This window comes from Mercenaria mercenaria, chromosome 2 (genome assembly GCF_021730395.1).
Source record: "Mercenaria mercenaria strain notata chromosome 2, MADL_Memer_1, whole genome shotgun sequence".
In the NCBI taxonomy this organism is placed as follows: Eukaryota; Metazoa; Mollusca; class Bivalvia; order Venerida; family Veneridae; genus Mercenaria; species Mercenaria mercenaria.
Window position 1 is genome coordinate 75,333,061 of NC_069362.1, and position 18,844 is coordinate 75,351,904.

General features: G+C 34.5%; 1 protein-coding gene across 50 annotated transcripts in view; it reads right to left on the reverse strand.

Annotated features, from left to right (window-relative positions):
• LOC123564339 (titin homolog) overlaps window positions 1-18,844 on the reverse strand; it is a 244,984-nt gene that overhangs the window by 190,328 nt on the left and 35,812 nt on the right. For 49 of the 50 annotated variants that reach the window (XM_053536978.1, XM_053536991.1, XM_053536997.1 and 46 more), the window contains exons 2-5: window positions 7,989-8,090; window positions 4,314-4,412; window positions 3,850-3,948; window positions 696-794 (exon numbers count right to left, since the gene is read on the reverse strand). In XM_053536978.1, the coding sequence (XP_053392953.1) occupies window positions 696-794; window positions 3,850-3,948; window positions 4,314-4,412; window positions 7,989-8,090 (399 nt within the window). Of the gene's footprint in view, window positions 1-695; window positions 795-3,849; window positions 3,949-4,313; window positions 4,413-7,988; window positions 8,091-15,581; window positions 15,989-18,844 lie in introns of those variants that run through there. The other variant, XM_053536979.1, reaches the window with a different exon arrangement.

Here is an 18,844-nt window from a genome sequence, read left to right on the forward strand (position 1 = left end):
TAAGCATTATATCCCCCTTCCTACCCTAGAATGTATAACCACAGACCCTGAAAATGTCAATGGACACAGACAGTAACCCATGTACAATGAACACAAAAGTTTTGAATTCATGAATAAAGTAGAATTTAGGTTATGTAGTGGTAACAACAGGACAGGTGAAATACAGAATATATATACTATAGGCAAACAACTGAAGGTTATCAGTGAAAAACAAACATCATCAATGAATAAATAAAGTATACATGAACTGAAAGTAAAGTGAAACAAAAGTGTCAATCATTCCAGTGTTACAACAAAGTGTTGACAAGTCATGTGTTTAAAGACTAACCATCTCAACCAAGAAACATGATCACACCTGTGCCTAGCAAAGACAGCAATCACACTGGTTTAGTTTGTTTTCATCCTATTATTTTTTTGGTCTTATTTTGCAAAAAAGTAATTTTTTATAACAACCTCTTCAATATACTCTTCATGTTTGAGAAACTGTATAATGTCCATGTAAAAACAAACAAGACTTATCTTGCTTCATATAATACACAAAAGTGGTCAATATATATATGATTCAAAAACAGAACGTGATGACATTTTTATTTCTAAATTTTCTGCTTCTATAACCATATCTGAAATGGCTGTCTCTTGCATAAACACAGATTGTCTGGTCATGTATGAGTGAATGTCGAGACTGGAAGACTTACCACAGTGGAGAGACTCTGGCTAGCCCCATTAGCCAGTAGAAACTTCACCACATCAGAATGTCCCTCCTGAGCTGCCATATATAGTGGTGTGAAACCAGTCTGAAACAACAAGAAAAATATGTGATTTAATAAACCAGTCTTAAATTCAGGAATATATATCTGATGTTAATGTTTTAACCAGTATATTGATGGGTAATATATAGCTGGTCTCCATTCTAAATGACAAACTTCTTCATAAGATGCAAATGTTTTTAAGAATACATATTATGTGATGGTACACCAGTATGAATCATATTATTGCATACCAGTGATTTTTTTTTTTTTGCGTATTTTTACTGCCGAATTTCAGCAGTTTCCCCTCGCCAAAATAGACTATTTTTTCCCAAAAAATCGTCAATTTTTCCCCCAAAAAAGAGGTGTTTTTCCCCCCTCAAATCAAAAGATTTTATTTCCAAAATGTACCAGTTTATATTCGGGCGTGAGATACGCGATATCTAACAATGACATCAAAAACATCCTTTTTGAGATCAAAATTGCATCAAGGTTACCATCACGAATATACGTGACAAATGAAATATTGGCAATTTTCATGAGAAATATGGACTTCAGTCAGTTTAAATATGTTCCATTATGCCAGTTAATCATTTATGATTATGAAAAATGACAATATTTCTCCTAGTTTTTGAAAAATTGGAGATCAAAATCGGCGCGAATGTACCGATTTTCGGATAGTCAAAATTTCGGACATTTTCAAATTTCAACGGCATGAACTGAAAATTGAAAAATACAGTTCTTATAAGATGTATTGGTGTCGTAATTAATTTTACCACCCTTAAATTTCACGATTTTTAATGCAAACCCTTCAAACAACATTCAGTTAGGAAATGTAGAGATTTATATCACTTAGTATGAAAATTAAACAAATTTCTGTTTTTCCCAATTTTGGGTATTATCGCGCTTATTTTTCCCAATTCAGCCGGCATAAACACCTTTATTTTTTCAACAAAAAAAATCACTGCATACTCATTTTTAAACAGTGTTAAAGGTTCATAATGTTTTTGTTTGTAGTATGTATGCCACAGATCATGTTATGAACATAAAATATAATATTTTTTTGTTAAATCTTATTTTCGATATTCTTTTCTCCAGAATTTGTCAGAAGTCTGAATACAGATTAGCATAGCAGACAATTTTATAAAACAAATTGCTTCTGATTACCTCCCTTTATGGCTCTATATGTCTTAGTTATGGCTTCGAAAGGACAGAATCTGATAGTCAATGTCAAAACACCAACTGCCTTCAGCGGAGGAGGATAATAGTTATATAATACTTAATAAATTTAGATGTGTACGTAATAGAGTGATTATTAGATTTACATAATTATTAAAGAAATAAACACTCATTTTTCTGCAGAATAATACTGCAACCCTGAAGCTGCACAATATTTCCACATATTTCTCTATGCAAATCTAATAACCTAAGTATGAATATCATGATACAAACTGAAAACAACCTACAGAAAACCAGTCTAAAACATGAGAAATCTTTAACAGACTATGAAAAAATACTTGCTAATATGTGAAATGTGTCTTCTGCCTGTTAGTACAGCAGACAGAAGACAACATTTCACATAATAGCAAGTATTTTTTTCTCTGTTGCATGTAACCTAAACCTTACAAACAATAACTGGTAAATTCTCCTTTGTTGAATGTTCTATTACCAAGCAGACATAGTACTAATCATTCTGGAGGATATGTCAGTCAGATTAATTGATGAATGATATGGATTAATACAGGTATTATTTTGTTAGTGGCCTGTCAGTAAACAAAATATAAATATCTTCTTTATAAATCTACAGTTCACTCAAATAATAAACATATTTATATCCATGTTCTCAACTGACAAGTTATCTTAAATGGTTAGTACTTCATGTTTTTGCCCAATTGTAAGAGAGAAACATGCATTTCTGTTGGACTGGCAAACTAATCACTCTAATATTTTTCTGCCACTGATAAGAACACCTCCAACTTGTAAATAAAAACCTCTTATCCAAGGGTGGAAACCATTAAATCTTGGCCCACATCATTACCAAACCATTTAATTCTAACAGTGAATGCTTGACATGTTTGTTTTCAAGTGAGAAAAAAGGTATTTGTTTTAAGAGAGCAACCATGATTCAAACTTCACACTGGTTTGTCTGAGAGACAAATGTTGCTTATCTGTATTTGCAACAGTTTTCAAGTACTTCTCACTATTCATACTGTTCTGGATGACTTCAAATACACTTCATTTTGTGACCTTCAAACTCTACCAAAATCTATTACTGAATCTTTCATGTTGAATCAGTATCCTAACAATCTGCAATATTACATTAAGAGATTTATTTACTTAAGAAATAACTTATAGCAAAAGAGTGCTTTAACACTATTTATGCACGATGGGCGGTTATACGTTGGGCGTAATGATCGCATGAGGGCGCAGCCCGCGTGAAATTATTTGAATGACATATTACCGCCCGAGTGTATAAATAGTGTTAAGACACTCTTTTGCTATAAATTATTTCAATTCTAATATGCCCTCAATCTAAAACAGTAAAATATAGAAGCGCTCTTTCTTGGTCGCAACAAAAATTTTGACGTCACCGCACGTTAACATGACGTCATTCTAGTGTAATAGTGTTTTAACAGAGACAAGCATATTAGAACTGATATTGATATGTGCATGACCTATCAAGACTAATCCAAGACTCCAAGACCATCTCCCTTAGCAACAACATTAGCAACTACAACAGGCATCCAGCTTGGCTAGTAGTCTTATTATATAGTATAATGTCCTTGACCTCATGACTGAATATTGACAAAACCTCAAACAACAACGGTGCACCTTTACCACTGATCAAAGGTAGCTAAGTATAGTCATACCTCCGTCAACAAACAGTACAATGAGTATCTGTAGCCAATAAAGACCTTGTTCTAACCAATGTTTCACAATAACCTCAGCTCTAACAGAATCAAACATACTGCAATCTATCAATAGCTAATACCAATTTGGCCAAATGTATTCAGTCATAATTGCTTCAGTAGCAATAAACAGTTTGGCAACACCTCCACAGGCAGCATGAGAAGCTAGGTTTACAGTAACTATGTTGACCTACCTGAGCTTGTACATTGACCTTGGCACCATTAGCAACAAGCAGCTTGACAATATCTTCATGACCGGCAAGGGATGCAATGTGTAGTGCTGTATTTCCTTTCTGCAAAATAAAGCAAAATATCTACAGTATGAGGGGAAAAAAGAATTCATCTTGTATAATATCATATAAACAAATATATATCCCTCCTTATTTGAAATATTATGTCATAGTGCATATACATGAGTCACTTTCTCAAGTTAAAGGCAAAGATAATGTGTGGAACCAACCTTATTTCAGAAACCAGTCTCCTTTTCCAGTAAATTTAGAAATAAACACTTCTGTATATGTTTTCAAAATTCTAAATATTATTCTTCATTAGTACAATAGAATGTGGGGGTCATGAAAAAATAAGAAATTTCAAAAACTGTTTATTTCAAACTTTGTATGGTAGTTTCAAATACAATTAAGACAATTATAATACAAACCTTGGTAGCTGCTTCTACACTAGCTCCTCGTTTCAGCAGCTCTGTCACAATGTTGATATGGCCTTCCTTCGAGGCCAAATGTAGTGCATTCAACCCATTCTGAAAGAAAACAATACTTCTGACTATTTTCAACAATATTCAAGGTCTATATAAATCTAATCAATCTCATTTCCCCGTTTTGACAGGGTATGTTTGATAATTTTATATGTGTAACAATCTAAACAAGAGGGTCATGAAGGTAGTGCTCACTAGACCTTGATTTTTACCCCAGATGACCCAGTTTTGAAACTTACCTAGACATCATTATCAATAATTATGACAATTAACCTTCTAAGTTTTCATGTATATCAGGTAGAACAAGAAGCTGCGTTCAATAAACGCTTGATGCCCCCAGTGGCATCCATGTCAATAAAAAAGCAACCTAAGTCCAAAACGAGGTCAAATTCAAGGTCAAACTGAGGTCAGGTGATGTGTGAAGATGACGAATGGTCACAGGTTACATCTGCATTAGTATCAAGTCATTCTAGTAAGGGGTATTGATGCTAGACGAAACGGTCCCATTTGGTTAACCAAGAGATGGCCCATATAAAGCAACCTAAGTCCAAAATGAGGTCAAGGTCAAGGTCAAACTGAGGTCAGGTGATGTGTGAAGATGAGGAATGGTCACAGGTTACATCTGCATTAGTATCAAGTCATTCTAGTAAGGGGTATTGATGCTAGACGAAACGGTCCCATTTGGTTAACCAAGAGATGGCCCATATAAAGCAACCAAAGTCCAAAATGAGGTCAAGGTCAAACTGAGGTCAGGTGATGTGTGAAGATGAGGAATGGTCACAGGTTACATCTGCATTAGTATCAAGTCATTCTAGTAAGGGGTATTGATGCTAGACGTAAAGGTCCCATTTGGTTAACCTCGTACGGACGGACGAACAGACGTTCCTACATATGGATACTTATGTGGCTACTCTTTTGTTCTCTCTATTGTTCTTTTAGCCATGTAAGAGAAAAATAGCCACATAAAAGCTTTATGGAATGAATGACATCAAAGAACAAGAGGACCATGATGGTCCTGAATCGCTCACCTGTCCCCACATGAACTGAGTATGACGTTGCTTTTTTCTATTATTTGACATAGTGACCTAGTCTTTGAGCTCATGTGACCTAATTCTATACTTGACCTAGATATCATCAAGATAAAAATTCTGACCAATTTTCATGAAGATCCATTGAAAAATATGGCCTCTAGAGAGGTCACAAGGTTTTTCTATTATCTGACATTATGACCTAGTTTTTGAAGGCATGTGACCCAGTTTTGTACTTGACCTAGATATCATCAAGGTGAACATTCTCACCAATTTTCATGGAGATTTCATGAAAAATATGGCCTTCAGAGAGGTCATAAGGTTTTTTTATTTTTAGACCTACTGACCTAGTTTTTGACCGCATGTGACCCAGTTTCGAATTCGACCTCGATATCATCAAGGTGAACATTCTCACCAATTTTCATGAAGATCCATTGAAAAATAAGGCCTCTAGAGAGGTCAAAAGGTTTTTCTATGTTTAGACCTAGTGACCTAGTTTTTGACCGCAGTTGACCCGGTTTCAAGCTTGACCTAGATATCATCAAGATGAACATTCAGACCAACTTTCATATAGATCCCATGAAAAATATGGCCTCTAGAGTGGTCACAAGGTTTTTCTATTTTTAGACCTACTGACCTAGTTTTTGACCACATGTAACCCAGTTTCGAATCTGACCTAGATATCATCAAGAAGAACATTCTGACCAATTTTCATGCAGATCCCATGAAAAATATGGCCTCTACAGAGGTCACAAGGTTTTTCTATTATTTGACCTACTGACCTAGTTTTTGATTGCACATGACCTAGTTTTGAACTTGACCTAGATATCATCAAGATGAACATTCTGACCAATTTTCATTTAGATCCCATGAAAAATATGACCTCTAGAGAGGTCACAAGGTTTTTGTAATATTTGACCTAATGACCTACTTTTAAACCGCACGTGAACCAGTTTCAAACCTGACTTAGATATCATCAAGGTGAACATTCTGACCAATTTTCATGCAGATCCCATGAAAAATACGGCCTCTACAGAGGACACAAGGTTTTTCTATTATTTGACCTACTGACCTAGTTTTTGACTGCACATGACCTAGTTTCGAACCTGACCTAGATATCATCAAGATGAACATTCTGACCAATTTTCATGCAGATCCCATGAAAAATACTGCCTCTACAGAGGTCACAAGGTTTTTCTATTATATGACCTACTGACCTAGTTTTGGACTGGACGTGACCCAGTTTCAAACTTGACCTAGATATCATCAAGATGAACATTCTGACCAATTTTCATGAAGATCTTGTGAAAAATATGGCCTCTTGAGAGGTCACAAGGTTTTTCTATTATTTGACCTACTGACCTAGTTTTTGATCGTAGTTGACCCAGTTTCGAACTTGATCTAGACATCATCAAGGTGAACATTCTGACTAATTTTCATGCAGATCCCATGAAAAGTACGGCCTCTACAGAGGTCACAAGGTTTTTCTATTATTTGACCTACTGACCTAGTTTTGGACCGGACATGACCCAGTTTCGAACCTGACCTAGATATCATCAAGGTGATCATTCTGACTAATTTTCATGAAGATCTTGTGAAAAATATGGCCTCTTGAGAGGTCACAAGGTTTTTCTATTTTTAGACCTACTGACCTAGTTTTTGATTGCACGTGACCCAGTTTCGAATCTGACCTAGATATCATCAAGGTGAACATTCTGACCAATTTTCATAAAGATCCCATGAAAACTGTGTTCTCTAGAGTGGTCACAAGCAAAAGTTTACGCACAGACGGACGATGGACTCTGCGCGATCACAAAAGCTCACCTTGTCACTTTGTGACAGGTGAGCTAAAAAGTACAGTTAACTATTGTTCCTATAGCCACCTAAGTATGCAAATGTGAGCTAGGACGGACGAATGGACGGAGGGACAGGACAATCACTATATGCCTCCCGCATCAGGAGTGTTAACAATGTGTTTTCTATGATCTGATCTAGCGACCTAGTTTTTGTTTGAGATGACCCAATTTCATGTTAATTTGGAAGAAAAGATGGTCCTAAAAGTGTTAACAATGTTTAACAATGATTTAACCTACTGACCTAGATTCTAACCTAACAAACCAGTTTTGAACCTGACATAGATAGATCAGAGAGCAGAAAGAAAATGTGGCTTCTAAAATGTTTACAAGGTTTTAACTATGGTTTCATCTTGTGATCCAGTTTTCAACTTGACCTAGATTTCCTAAACTTTTTGACCAGGTTTGATTAAGATCGACCAAATTGTAACCTGTACTGTTAACAGTGAATGTTCGCAACAGACGATGTGAGTTATAAGCACTATGTGCCCAGTCGAACTAAAAATAATTTAAGGACCAGGTTTCAAAATTGTGATATTATGGATTGTTACCACATTTACAACATACTGGTTCTTACTTATTTCTCTACCAGAACTGCATCTGGTAATAGATGTGTCTATTCATTTCAGTTTTCTATTTGTTAGTTTTTCATGTATATCTGATCTTCCAAAATTTACCCATTTACTTATTTTGATATTTACTCCTTATTTTATATTACAATGCTTAGATAAGATACTTACAGGGTTGCTGGTGTTAATGTCTGTGCTGCCATTCAGGTAATCTAAAACCTCTGCCAGGTTGCCATCACGTGCTGCACGCAGGAAGCTTGTGTTTCCGTCAGTCTGAAATTAAAGATTTCGACTGTTAGATATAGTGTGTACAAATATAAGAACAATAACATACCATTACCCAGACTGTTACAATTTTTTACATTGGGTGACACTAAGTGCTAAAGAAACTATCATATTCACTAGGTGACACTTAATGCTATGTCTCAAGAAACTATATACACTATACAAGGTAACACTCTGTCAACTTTCCCTGATAATTTTCCTATTGAAAAAGTATGTTTTCACAACTTTACCCTTTAAATAGTTCTCAAGTAACTATACATACTGCATCTGATAACAATCTGTACAACTTTACCCTCTAATTTTCATGTTACAACATACCCTGCTGGGTGATAATGCAAAATTTACCCTTTAATTTTGATTAACAGTGCAACATGTACAGGGTTAATAACCCTAAACAACCTATACCCTTAAATTTTCAAGTGACACTGTGTTTTGAACAAGGTAAAATTTTGTACAAATTTACTAGGGGTGTAACGATACATCGAACTATCGATGCATTGCGATACTAAGTGTCCCGATAGCATGCATCGATAGAAAAGTCACGATCCAATAACAATCGCCGATAGTTCCTTCAACAATCGATAGTTTCGATAGTTTTGAAATTTTAGTAAATACAGAAATAATTTATAATTTATAAACCAAGAGCCAGCTTTCATTTGCGCCTCGGAAAATGTTTACGTCTCCATTACAATAATTACCCTCACGGAATTTAACTACCATAAAGGACTGAGAAGTCTGGAGATAATTAATAAATTTAGTTTCTTAGAAACTTTGATTAAATATATTTAAATAACCTGTTAATCTTAGATGAGAAAATGTACTATGAACATGGAGAAAGAAGGATACTTGTATTATACAGCAAACTGTTCGGTAGGGCCCTTCATTTAGTGCTGGTACACCTTAAACCGATCCGTTAATTTTCGTTTTTTTCGATGCTTTGGGTTATTAAACATGTTGACACTCGCAACAAAATGGCCGATTCGTTTGAGTATACCTTGCATAGGTTTATTGTTTTACTTATTGTTCCAAAGCTAAGGAAGTCAAGAAATATTTAATGTTAGAATTATTTCTGTCCATTTCATTTATACAAACATCTCAATGTGTGTTAACAGCAATTATAAACAGTGCCGTCTCTTACACTGTGTAACAATGCCAGTTGGTAGCTTTACTGTATAAAATAGGATGGCCGATAACTATTGCAATAGTATCGCAATAGTAACCTGCAATAGAATAGTATCGCAATAGTTTTTAAGCAATATCAATAGTATTGCAATAGTCAAAATTGGCCTCAATAGTCACCCCTAAAATTTACCTTCTAATTAACATTTTACAGTGCAGAATGCATTTACACGGCTACTAAACGCTAGCGCCACCACCAAATTGTGGTGATAACGAAAAGAGCTATCGACATTTCCGTGGTGCAGCTATCGCCCGTTTCTACTTGTAAACACGTGAGTAAAATTTATATTTTATCTTCTATTTTTATTGATAGAACTTTTTTTCGAAAATCAGAGAATGTAGTTCCGTGTAACAACACTTTTACTACAGGTTGGCTGTGATTTCATTAAAATAATATGCAAATTGTGGTGTCAGGAGCTTTTCTCCCGAATCTGACAGTGGCACATTTTCATATCGGCCAGTATTCGAACACCATTCTGATGTATAGACACACTGTAAGAACATACCTGCGCATGCAAATGGTGTAGAAGTGATAAATAACTATATAAGCACACACCATGAATAATAGAATCTCAGGTTAGAAGAAATATACCAGGATTTTTAAAAGTGGTGGCGCTATAACTCTAGTGATGGCGCTATACAGTAGTGGTGGCGCTGTTACGGCATACAATAATACGAACTGCTAACGCATCCGGAACAAAACAAACACCAACATTCTCTAACTGATAATTTTCCTGCAAGGAATTATGTTATTAAAAGAAAGAAAAACACGATCATAGTTTATATACCTTGATGAAACATTCTCTATCTAAGAAAAAAAAGAACAAAATACTCACAGACCCTTGGGACTCTTGTAGTCAAAGTAAATATTTTCCATTGTTTAAAACGTTACTAAATGTAGAATTATTTCTAACCTTTAAATATTCTACTTAAATACAAACCTAAGTGTACTTTAAATTCAGGTCAAGAAAAATAGCAGCAATACTTTTATTTCAAAGAAAGATTTGTGTCCAGGAAATAATCTGAAGATAGTGTAGAATTTATTTGTTATATTATGATTCTGAATGTTACTTCCCTTTGTTTTTATACGTCGTTTGCATGTCATTGTAAACAAAAGACCTTACTGTCACAATTATTTCTGAAAAGTGAGTACAGTGCATTTTCAGTTCCAATCGATTGAATATGATTAATCAATAGAGCTTAGATATACAATCTGTCAAATCCATATACATGTAGATTATTTTGCGATCATGTAGAGGTTACTACATGTATTTTGTTGAGTAACGTAATTTGGGTGTAGTGTGGGATAGGTTGATAACATCCATTATTGTAAAAATTTCCGTGGATTGCAGACAGACATTTTCATGTATTAAAATTGAATATATCAGCCACTAATTATATATAACAGCGCCACCACTACTGTATAGCGCCATCACTTGAATGATAGCGCCACCACTTTCAAAAATAGTCATGTTGTAATTTTTTACTGTATATTTCGTAATTCTTTTGTGTATGGGAATAAGTGTAATTCATTTCTACACCATTTGCATGCGCAGGTATGTTCTTACAGTGTGTCTAATCATCGGAATGGTGTTCGAATACTGGCCGATATGAAAATATGCCACTGTCAAATTCGGGAGAAAAGCTCCTGGCACCACAATTTGCATAATATTTTAATGAAATTACAGCCAACCTGTTGTAAAAGTGTTGTTACACGGAACTACATTCTCTGATTTTCGAAAAACGTTCTATCAATGAAAATATAAGATAAAATATAAATTTTACTCACTTGTTTACAAGTAGAAACGGGCGATAGCTGCACCACGGAAATGTCGATAGCTCTTTTCCTTATCACCACAATTTGGTGGTGGCGCTAGCGTTTAGTAGCCGTGATTTAATTAAAATTCTGAACAGCTGTACACTTCAAATCTCAAGAAACAGTGAACAGGTAACTGGCAGGTAAGATAACAAGTGACTGAGTATTGCAGTAGCAACTGAGTAATGCAGTAGCAATACAGAAGTCCCCAACAGTTGACCTTGACTTTTAACCAACAAGCATAGATCATGTGTTGACACATTGTCTCATCACAGGGAACGTTTGTGTGTACCACTAAGATAATCAATCAATGCACATTAATGTTATGGAGCAGAAACAAGTTCTACTTGACCTTCAATAGTGACCTTGACCTTTGACCTACAAGTATAAGTCAAATATGTGCACAACCTATCGCTATATAAATCTGGTATAATAATAATAATAATAATAATCTACATTTTGCCCTCTATTTTACATACCAAGTTTTATGAACCTAGCTTGAAAACTTTTTGAGTAATTGCCGGATCCAGATTTACGGATGGATGGACGGACAGAGGGCACTCCTACAGTCCCCTCAGGTGTTCAACCGGTAGGGAGACAAACAACCATTTACAAACTATCTATAAAACTAACAATTTTCTTTCATTCATCCCAAGTGGAAGCTCAAAAAAACCTTACATATAAAGAAATTAATAACTTTTATAATAAGCCTAATAACTTTTATAATAAGCCTATCATTTTGACCTGAGTAAGGGCAACATTTGCAATATTTCATAAGGCTTATCAGCCATATCTAAGATACTGGATACGTTAATCAGAAGGAAGGAATCTTACAACTACTACATCTTCTAGATACTCTAATTCATGTTTCTGGAACTCTTTAATGACCAATGATAGGACTTGTTTCTATTTCAGTGCCTGTATCATGATATAATTAAGTAACAATTACAGTATGTTTGAGCTCAAAAGACTACTGGTTCTTTGAAACTGGTTCAAGAGCATACCCTCTCAGTAGGAATTCGTTTATTTGCTGGTTTCATTTCCAACTGTTATATTCCAGAACTCATCCAATTTTATCTTGGCATCAGATTTTTATCAACAGGGCTATAAAACTATCTCAAATCTGATAATGAAATTTAATAGAACAGAAAAAAAATACTGTAATGTTTAATGAAACCATCTTTATTTGCTTAAAGAAAAGAGCATCTTTTGAAAAACTCAGACACAAACTTTAAAGTAAGGAAAATTCCTATTTATTTATACAGCACAATTTTATAGAAGAGCTCTTATTTGCAACAGTGCTATTTCAAATAACAAAATTTGAATCTTGAGGAAAGAAAATTTGCAAATTAAGAATTTGTTATTAACAAATAAATGTTGATAGAACAACTGCTGTTTGTAAAACTCATATGCCCCAAGGTGGTCTGTTGGAGGCAACTGGGTACATAATTTTTAACACTGTAGCCTGATCTTTAATCTGCTGCCTTCTAAGGCAACAGGGATCATCTACTGACCTTATATAGTTTCAAGGCCACTGTCATCTTGACCTATGGCTTAATGATTCCAAAAAAAAAATGCAGGGGTCTAGTACTCACAACCATCTATTAAGTTTGCCAACTGTAGGCCAAAATGGTCAATACAAAATGGATAATGTTCTCAGTGTCAATATCAATGTGACCTTGACCTCTGACTTATTGACCTCCAAAACTGTAGGTGTCATCTACTTACCACAAACAATCAGCTCATTATTATGCATACACATTCAAAAGTTGCTCCTCTGAGAAACCAAACAGTCTATACTGTGACAGGATGACAAGAAGAAAAAAAAGAGACCCCCTCTGCTAGCAGGGCAAAATAAAAACCATTAGAATAGTCCATAACACCACTACCATATCTACAGATCAGGCCATTTTTCAGTGTACAGAGTAGAACCAAAGCACATTGTCCTGAGATCAAAATCACTTCTAAAAATCATACAGTCAGAAATCTTAATAATATAGCAATACTGATTCAAGTAAAATTTAATGTAATTTCATTTAACCTGACTGGCAAAATTTTGCTACATTGCTTCTGGTAAGAATATATGACAAGACATAACAGAGCTTTCTGGTGGTAGCAAGGTAAGAAATTTTGGTAGTATGAAATGTGAGCTCACTACTTCTACTGACAGTCTTCCAGTAGAAACAAAGCAAAAAGCCTAACCAAAGAATGTACTGTTAGTTTCATTGCCTATACAATAAGCCTACTACATCTCACATAAAGATGTCCATAAACTCGTTTTTTATCACCTTCAGAGTCAGGAATATCACTTTGACGAATAACAAGATGCCATTATCTTGGCAATATTAATCCTAGGTCTTAATATAAAATCTTAGAATAATCTTTGCTTCCATCAGTAAAGTTAAGTACCTGAAACCAGTTCTACCAAATTCAAAACAATCATATGAATCTTGCAATAAAAGTAATATTCTAGCATTCATTTCAATGTTAACAGATTTCAAGATGCTAAATAACCATTCATTCCCTAAATAATACCCATCCCCCTAATAAATGTCTCACCCTCTGTATTTTCTATAAACAAATAGGACAATATGGAATATAAGCACTATGAAAGTGCTGCAATTGCTAACAAATGTATTCATTCTATAAGAAATTGTATATATTATAGTTCATATTTACTAACACAAGCTGCTGGAGGACAGCAACCAAAAGTTAATTGAATGAATACACTACAAAAGTTGAAAACGGGCATAATTTTGTAAAAATGCAAAATAGAGTTATGGAATCTGTGCACTGCATGCCAGATCATCACAGTGGACAAATGTGTGAAGTTTTATTTCATTCCCATTAGTAGGGCTGTCATTGATTGGGTCTTTTGCATATCGACGATACCGATATATCGGAAGACAAATATCGACGATACATCGATATATCGATTATTAAGTTAGATTAACAATCTCTTTGTTTATGGGCATGCTATATACCTTCTTGTTAATGTTATGTCTTTTTTTTTTGCCTACTTTTTATATTACTGTTTGATTGTGTTGTATTTGTATCTATGAAATAAATAAAATAAATGAAAATTAATGAAATCTTTTATAGATCTTCATTGTGCCTTCACTCCTCTTTTGCATTTATCATACTTTACAACCTAGTAAACTATAATACCAGGCACTGGAGTTGGGTTTCAAACAGCTAAAATTCTGCATTTCTCTTCCACAGATATCTATTTATTTATTAAATTAATTAATTTATTTACAATGTTTTTATTTATTTTTAGCCTGTTTCATACCCTGTCTTAATTTTTACCTTGCACAAGTTTACATTCGGATTAGGTACTGTCCTACTGTACTTCTGCCCAAGTTTTCAATGGGCCTCAAATTTGTAGTGTTTGACTGTTTGTTTGTTGTACTGAAAGGCATGTTTAAGCAACACCCTGTGTTTCTACGAACCAAAACAAAGCTTTTCCTTCCGTCTTTTGACTGTTTTTCCACTATTTAAGCTGGCGACGGCTTCCTCTTCGGCCATCTTTGTTATTGTTACAGGAACTAGCTAAATTCTGTACCTTTTACTGAGTGATCAGCTATACGCGAACAAGTAAAAAGCCGAGATTGACGTAGAAACAGTATATATACTCTATGTTTTTACATGCACAAACAACGAAGCGACCTTTCAAGACAGAACAACGTAATTTTTTGCAAATAGATTCTGAAGTTGAGCCCTTTTTACTTCTACCCATATAGGTAGTGCCGGCTAGTGGGAAAAGACTGCTACGGTACAAGTTTTGACATGACCTTTTTTTGACAACTTCCGTTACTTTCGGCACATTTTTGCAGGCAGAAAAAGTTGTTTTAGAGGGTCTGAGTGTTTATCTAGACAGTTGTTTTTTCTCTCTGTAAAATATCGATTTTTGAAAATGGGAATCGATAATCGATCGACCAAAAAATATCGTTGATACATCGATATCGTTTCTATCGATGACAGTCCTACCCATTAGTGGGTGCTACTTCATGCTGTTGAAGTTAACCAAGTTTCGTAATGTTCTGATAATTAGTTATGATATTTCAAAGTCCAAAAGGGGCCAGAACTCCAAAAATATTAATCACACATGAAAATCCTGACAACATGTGCATGTCTGGATCGCTTAGTCTCACTTCCACTACAAGTGGGCAAGACAAAAAGGCATTACAATCATATTTAAACTGTAAAATAAATAGTAAGGTTTGAAAAACTTTCAAAACTTCATCAAACTCTTCAAACTTAGTAAATTTAGCGAAATTCAAGACACAACTTTGGAATTAAGTGCTAATATACCGATTCAACAACAGCATTCCTTTAAACAGAAGAGTAAAATACAGTTGTCAATGACCAGCTCAGATATTCTAGCAACACAAGTATTTAATAACATATTAGAATAATTTCAGTATAAATTTCTGCATTGTCCATTTCTTATCCAAAGTTACGAGACTTCTTTTGATACTCACCCAGGATATCCTCCACTTCTTTTTTAATGCCTTCATTACTGGGTATTAAGCAATAAAATAAACTCCAAAACTCAAACACTCCGAATAATACAAAACCATATCTAAGCAATCACACAAAAATCATGAAAAATCATTAAAAAAAAATTTCACACATATTTAACTTCCATCTCTGTGAACTACAGAACTGATTATGATCTAGTAATGAAGCAAATTGAAGAATCTGGCAGGAATTTAAAACCAGAGCCAGCATCCCAGCAAGGTGTTTGACCAGACAGAACATGTGCAGCAAAATTAAAACCAATCATTCAAACCAAGCAGACCCTACTGAGAGCACCTGAGCACATGTTCAGAGAAAAAATTTGGTGCTTAACTCAAACACAGCAAAAAACTAAATGAGTAGGCTGGTACACTGTAAGCAACTGGCAGATTTTATAAATAGCAGATTTTCCTCCAATTCGAGCCTGAAGAATGCACTTATATTCGTCTTACCTGAGAAATACAAATAATGATCTTAGTGCCTCTACAAATCTTTTTCTTATCAAAGTAGGCGTAATAGTTTGAAAGGCAGTCATTTTATTTGATTTCTTCAAATTAGATGACTCATAATAATAAAACATATTTTGAGTTTTTAATATTTTTTTTTTTTTGTTAAATGAGGATAATAAATTTCTTTTCAATGTTTTTATTATATCACTAGTCCACATCATCATAACTAACACAGAATATTTTTGACACAATCCAGAATTATTACAAATTATGATTAAGTGCTTGGGATTTTAAGATCATGTCCAAAATTTCTAGGAGACTTAAAGGAACTGGAAATTTCTGACCAGGGGAAGTGTAAACTGCTCACTAAATTTTAGATACAAACTAGAACTGTCACAGGAGGGACTCATACCCCCACCATACGGTCTTGTCACAGAAGAATGGCAACCATAAGGAATCTTAAAAATACTTTGGAGTACTTCATCCTGGGCTTCCACATATAAGTAATACTAATATAATACTAGTATAGTAATACTAGTAAATATATTAAATCTCTAATATTAGAGATACACTAAAAGTGAATACAAAAAGGTGTCTTACCGACCCATGTTACCACGGAAAAATGTTTTTACTTTTTACATAGGACTTATAATAAAGTTAGAAAAATACCTAAAATATTGAAAATCTAAAAATAGGATTTCTAAAAATAGACTAATTCCTGGAATTTAAGGGGAAGAAACTCAGTACAAAGGTTAAAAAAAGGTTACTTCCCTTTGGCTCTAAGCCAATCAGAATAAGATATAGTGAAAATACATCAAAATTAACCTTAAATTCTAGGTAAAAGGGGACACAATTCAAGAAAAGTAGTGTCAAGAGTTATGCACCTTGTGGGTGATGAGGTGGAACATCTATTTTAAGTCTGAATCAAATCAATTTTGTAATAATTGAGATATAGTGAAAATACATCAAAATCAACCTTAAATTTAATGTAAAAGGGGACATAATTCATATAGAATTTATGTCAGAGTTAAGCACCTTATGTCACATCATCTGGGTGATGAGGTGGAACAACTATTTTAAGTTTGAATCAAATCCATTTAGTAATAACTGAGATATAGTGAAAATACAACAAAATTAACCTTACATTCTAAGTAAAAGGGGACATAATTCATGAAAACTTGGTGTCAGAGTTATGCACCTTGTGTCACATGATGTGGGCACATGATGTGGGTGATGAGGTGGAACATCTATTTTAAGTTTGAATCAAATCCATTCAGTAGTAACTGAGATAAAGTGAAAATACATCAAAATCAACCTTAAATTCTAAGTAAAAAGGGGCATAATTCATAAAAAAATGGTGTCAGAGTTATGCACCTTATGTCACATGATGTGGGTGATGAGGTGGAACATCTATTTTAAGTTTGAATCAAATCCATTTAGTAATAACTGAGATATAGTGAAAATACAACAAAATTAACCTTATATTCTAAGTAAAAGGGGACATAATTCATGAAAACTTGGGGTCAAGAGTTATGCACCTTGTGTCACATGATGTGGGTGATAAGGTGGAACATGTATTTTAAGTTTGAATCAAATCCATTTGGTAATAACTGAGATAATAGCTTTCGGGACGCGACGAGACGGGACGCGACAAAACTGACTCCTATATACCCCCCTCAAACATGTTTATAGGGGGTATAATAATGTGTTTGGATAATTCACAAACTAGAGAATTAAGAAAGTTGTTTGCAATAACATGTTCCCAACCCCACATACATGATTGTTTGTTTTTGTTTGTTTTGGGTTTAACGCCATTTTTCAACAGTATTTCAGTCATGTAACGGCAGGCAGTTAGCCTAACCAGTGTTCCTGGATTCTGTACCAGTACAAACCTGTTCTCCGCAAGTAACTGCCAACTTCCCCACATCAATTATCAGAGGTGGAGGACGAATGATTTCAGACACAATGTCTTTTATCAAATCATCACAGAGAACATACATGATTCCCTGCTGAGGTACCGTAACAAGGTCTGTAATTTTAACTCACATGTATACTATGACAATGCCCTTTGACCTAATGACTTCAAAAAACAAAAGGGTTTATCTACTGACCATAGAAAATCAGCTATAATGTTTTTGTTTATCAATTTATATCATTTATCTTTAACTATTTTCAGTCCCAATGTCACTATGACCTTGAACTTTACAACTTTACATAGTACATAACTTGGATCTGACCCTAAAAACATAAGAGGTCATTAAGACTACTGACCATAGACAATAAGGCTATTTTGTTTCATTCTAAAGCTATTTTTTGTCAAGGCCACTGTGACCTTGAACTTGACATGCTTACCCCTTAAACATTAGGCATTCTCTGCTGATCACAGGCAAACATCTTATACAAGAAGCTGAACAGTCTTAGGCCAAGGCCTTCTACAGTAATTGATCAGAAACCGCTTTCAGTCTTGATGTCAATATGACCTTGACCTTTGACATTCTATCCCAAAAAACTTTAGCCTTCATCTTCTGACCAGACAATCATCCTAAGAAGTTTCACCAAAGTAGGTCATAGCATTGTTTATTTACTGAGCAGAAATCAAACTGGATAGACAGCTTGACAAAACCAGTATAAATATATATACAGTAAAATTCCTACTTGCGACCACGCCGAAATTACGACCGCACCGCTAATACGACCGATTTTGCAAAGAACGGAATATTTCCTTCTTAAAACCAATGGTCGTTTGTCCGAAAATGCGACCAGACGGCTAATCCACT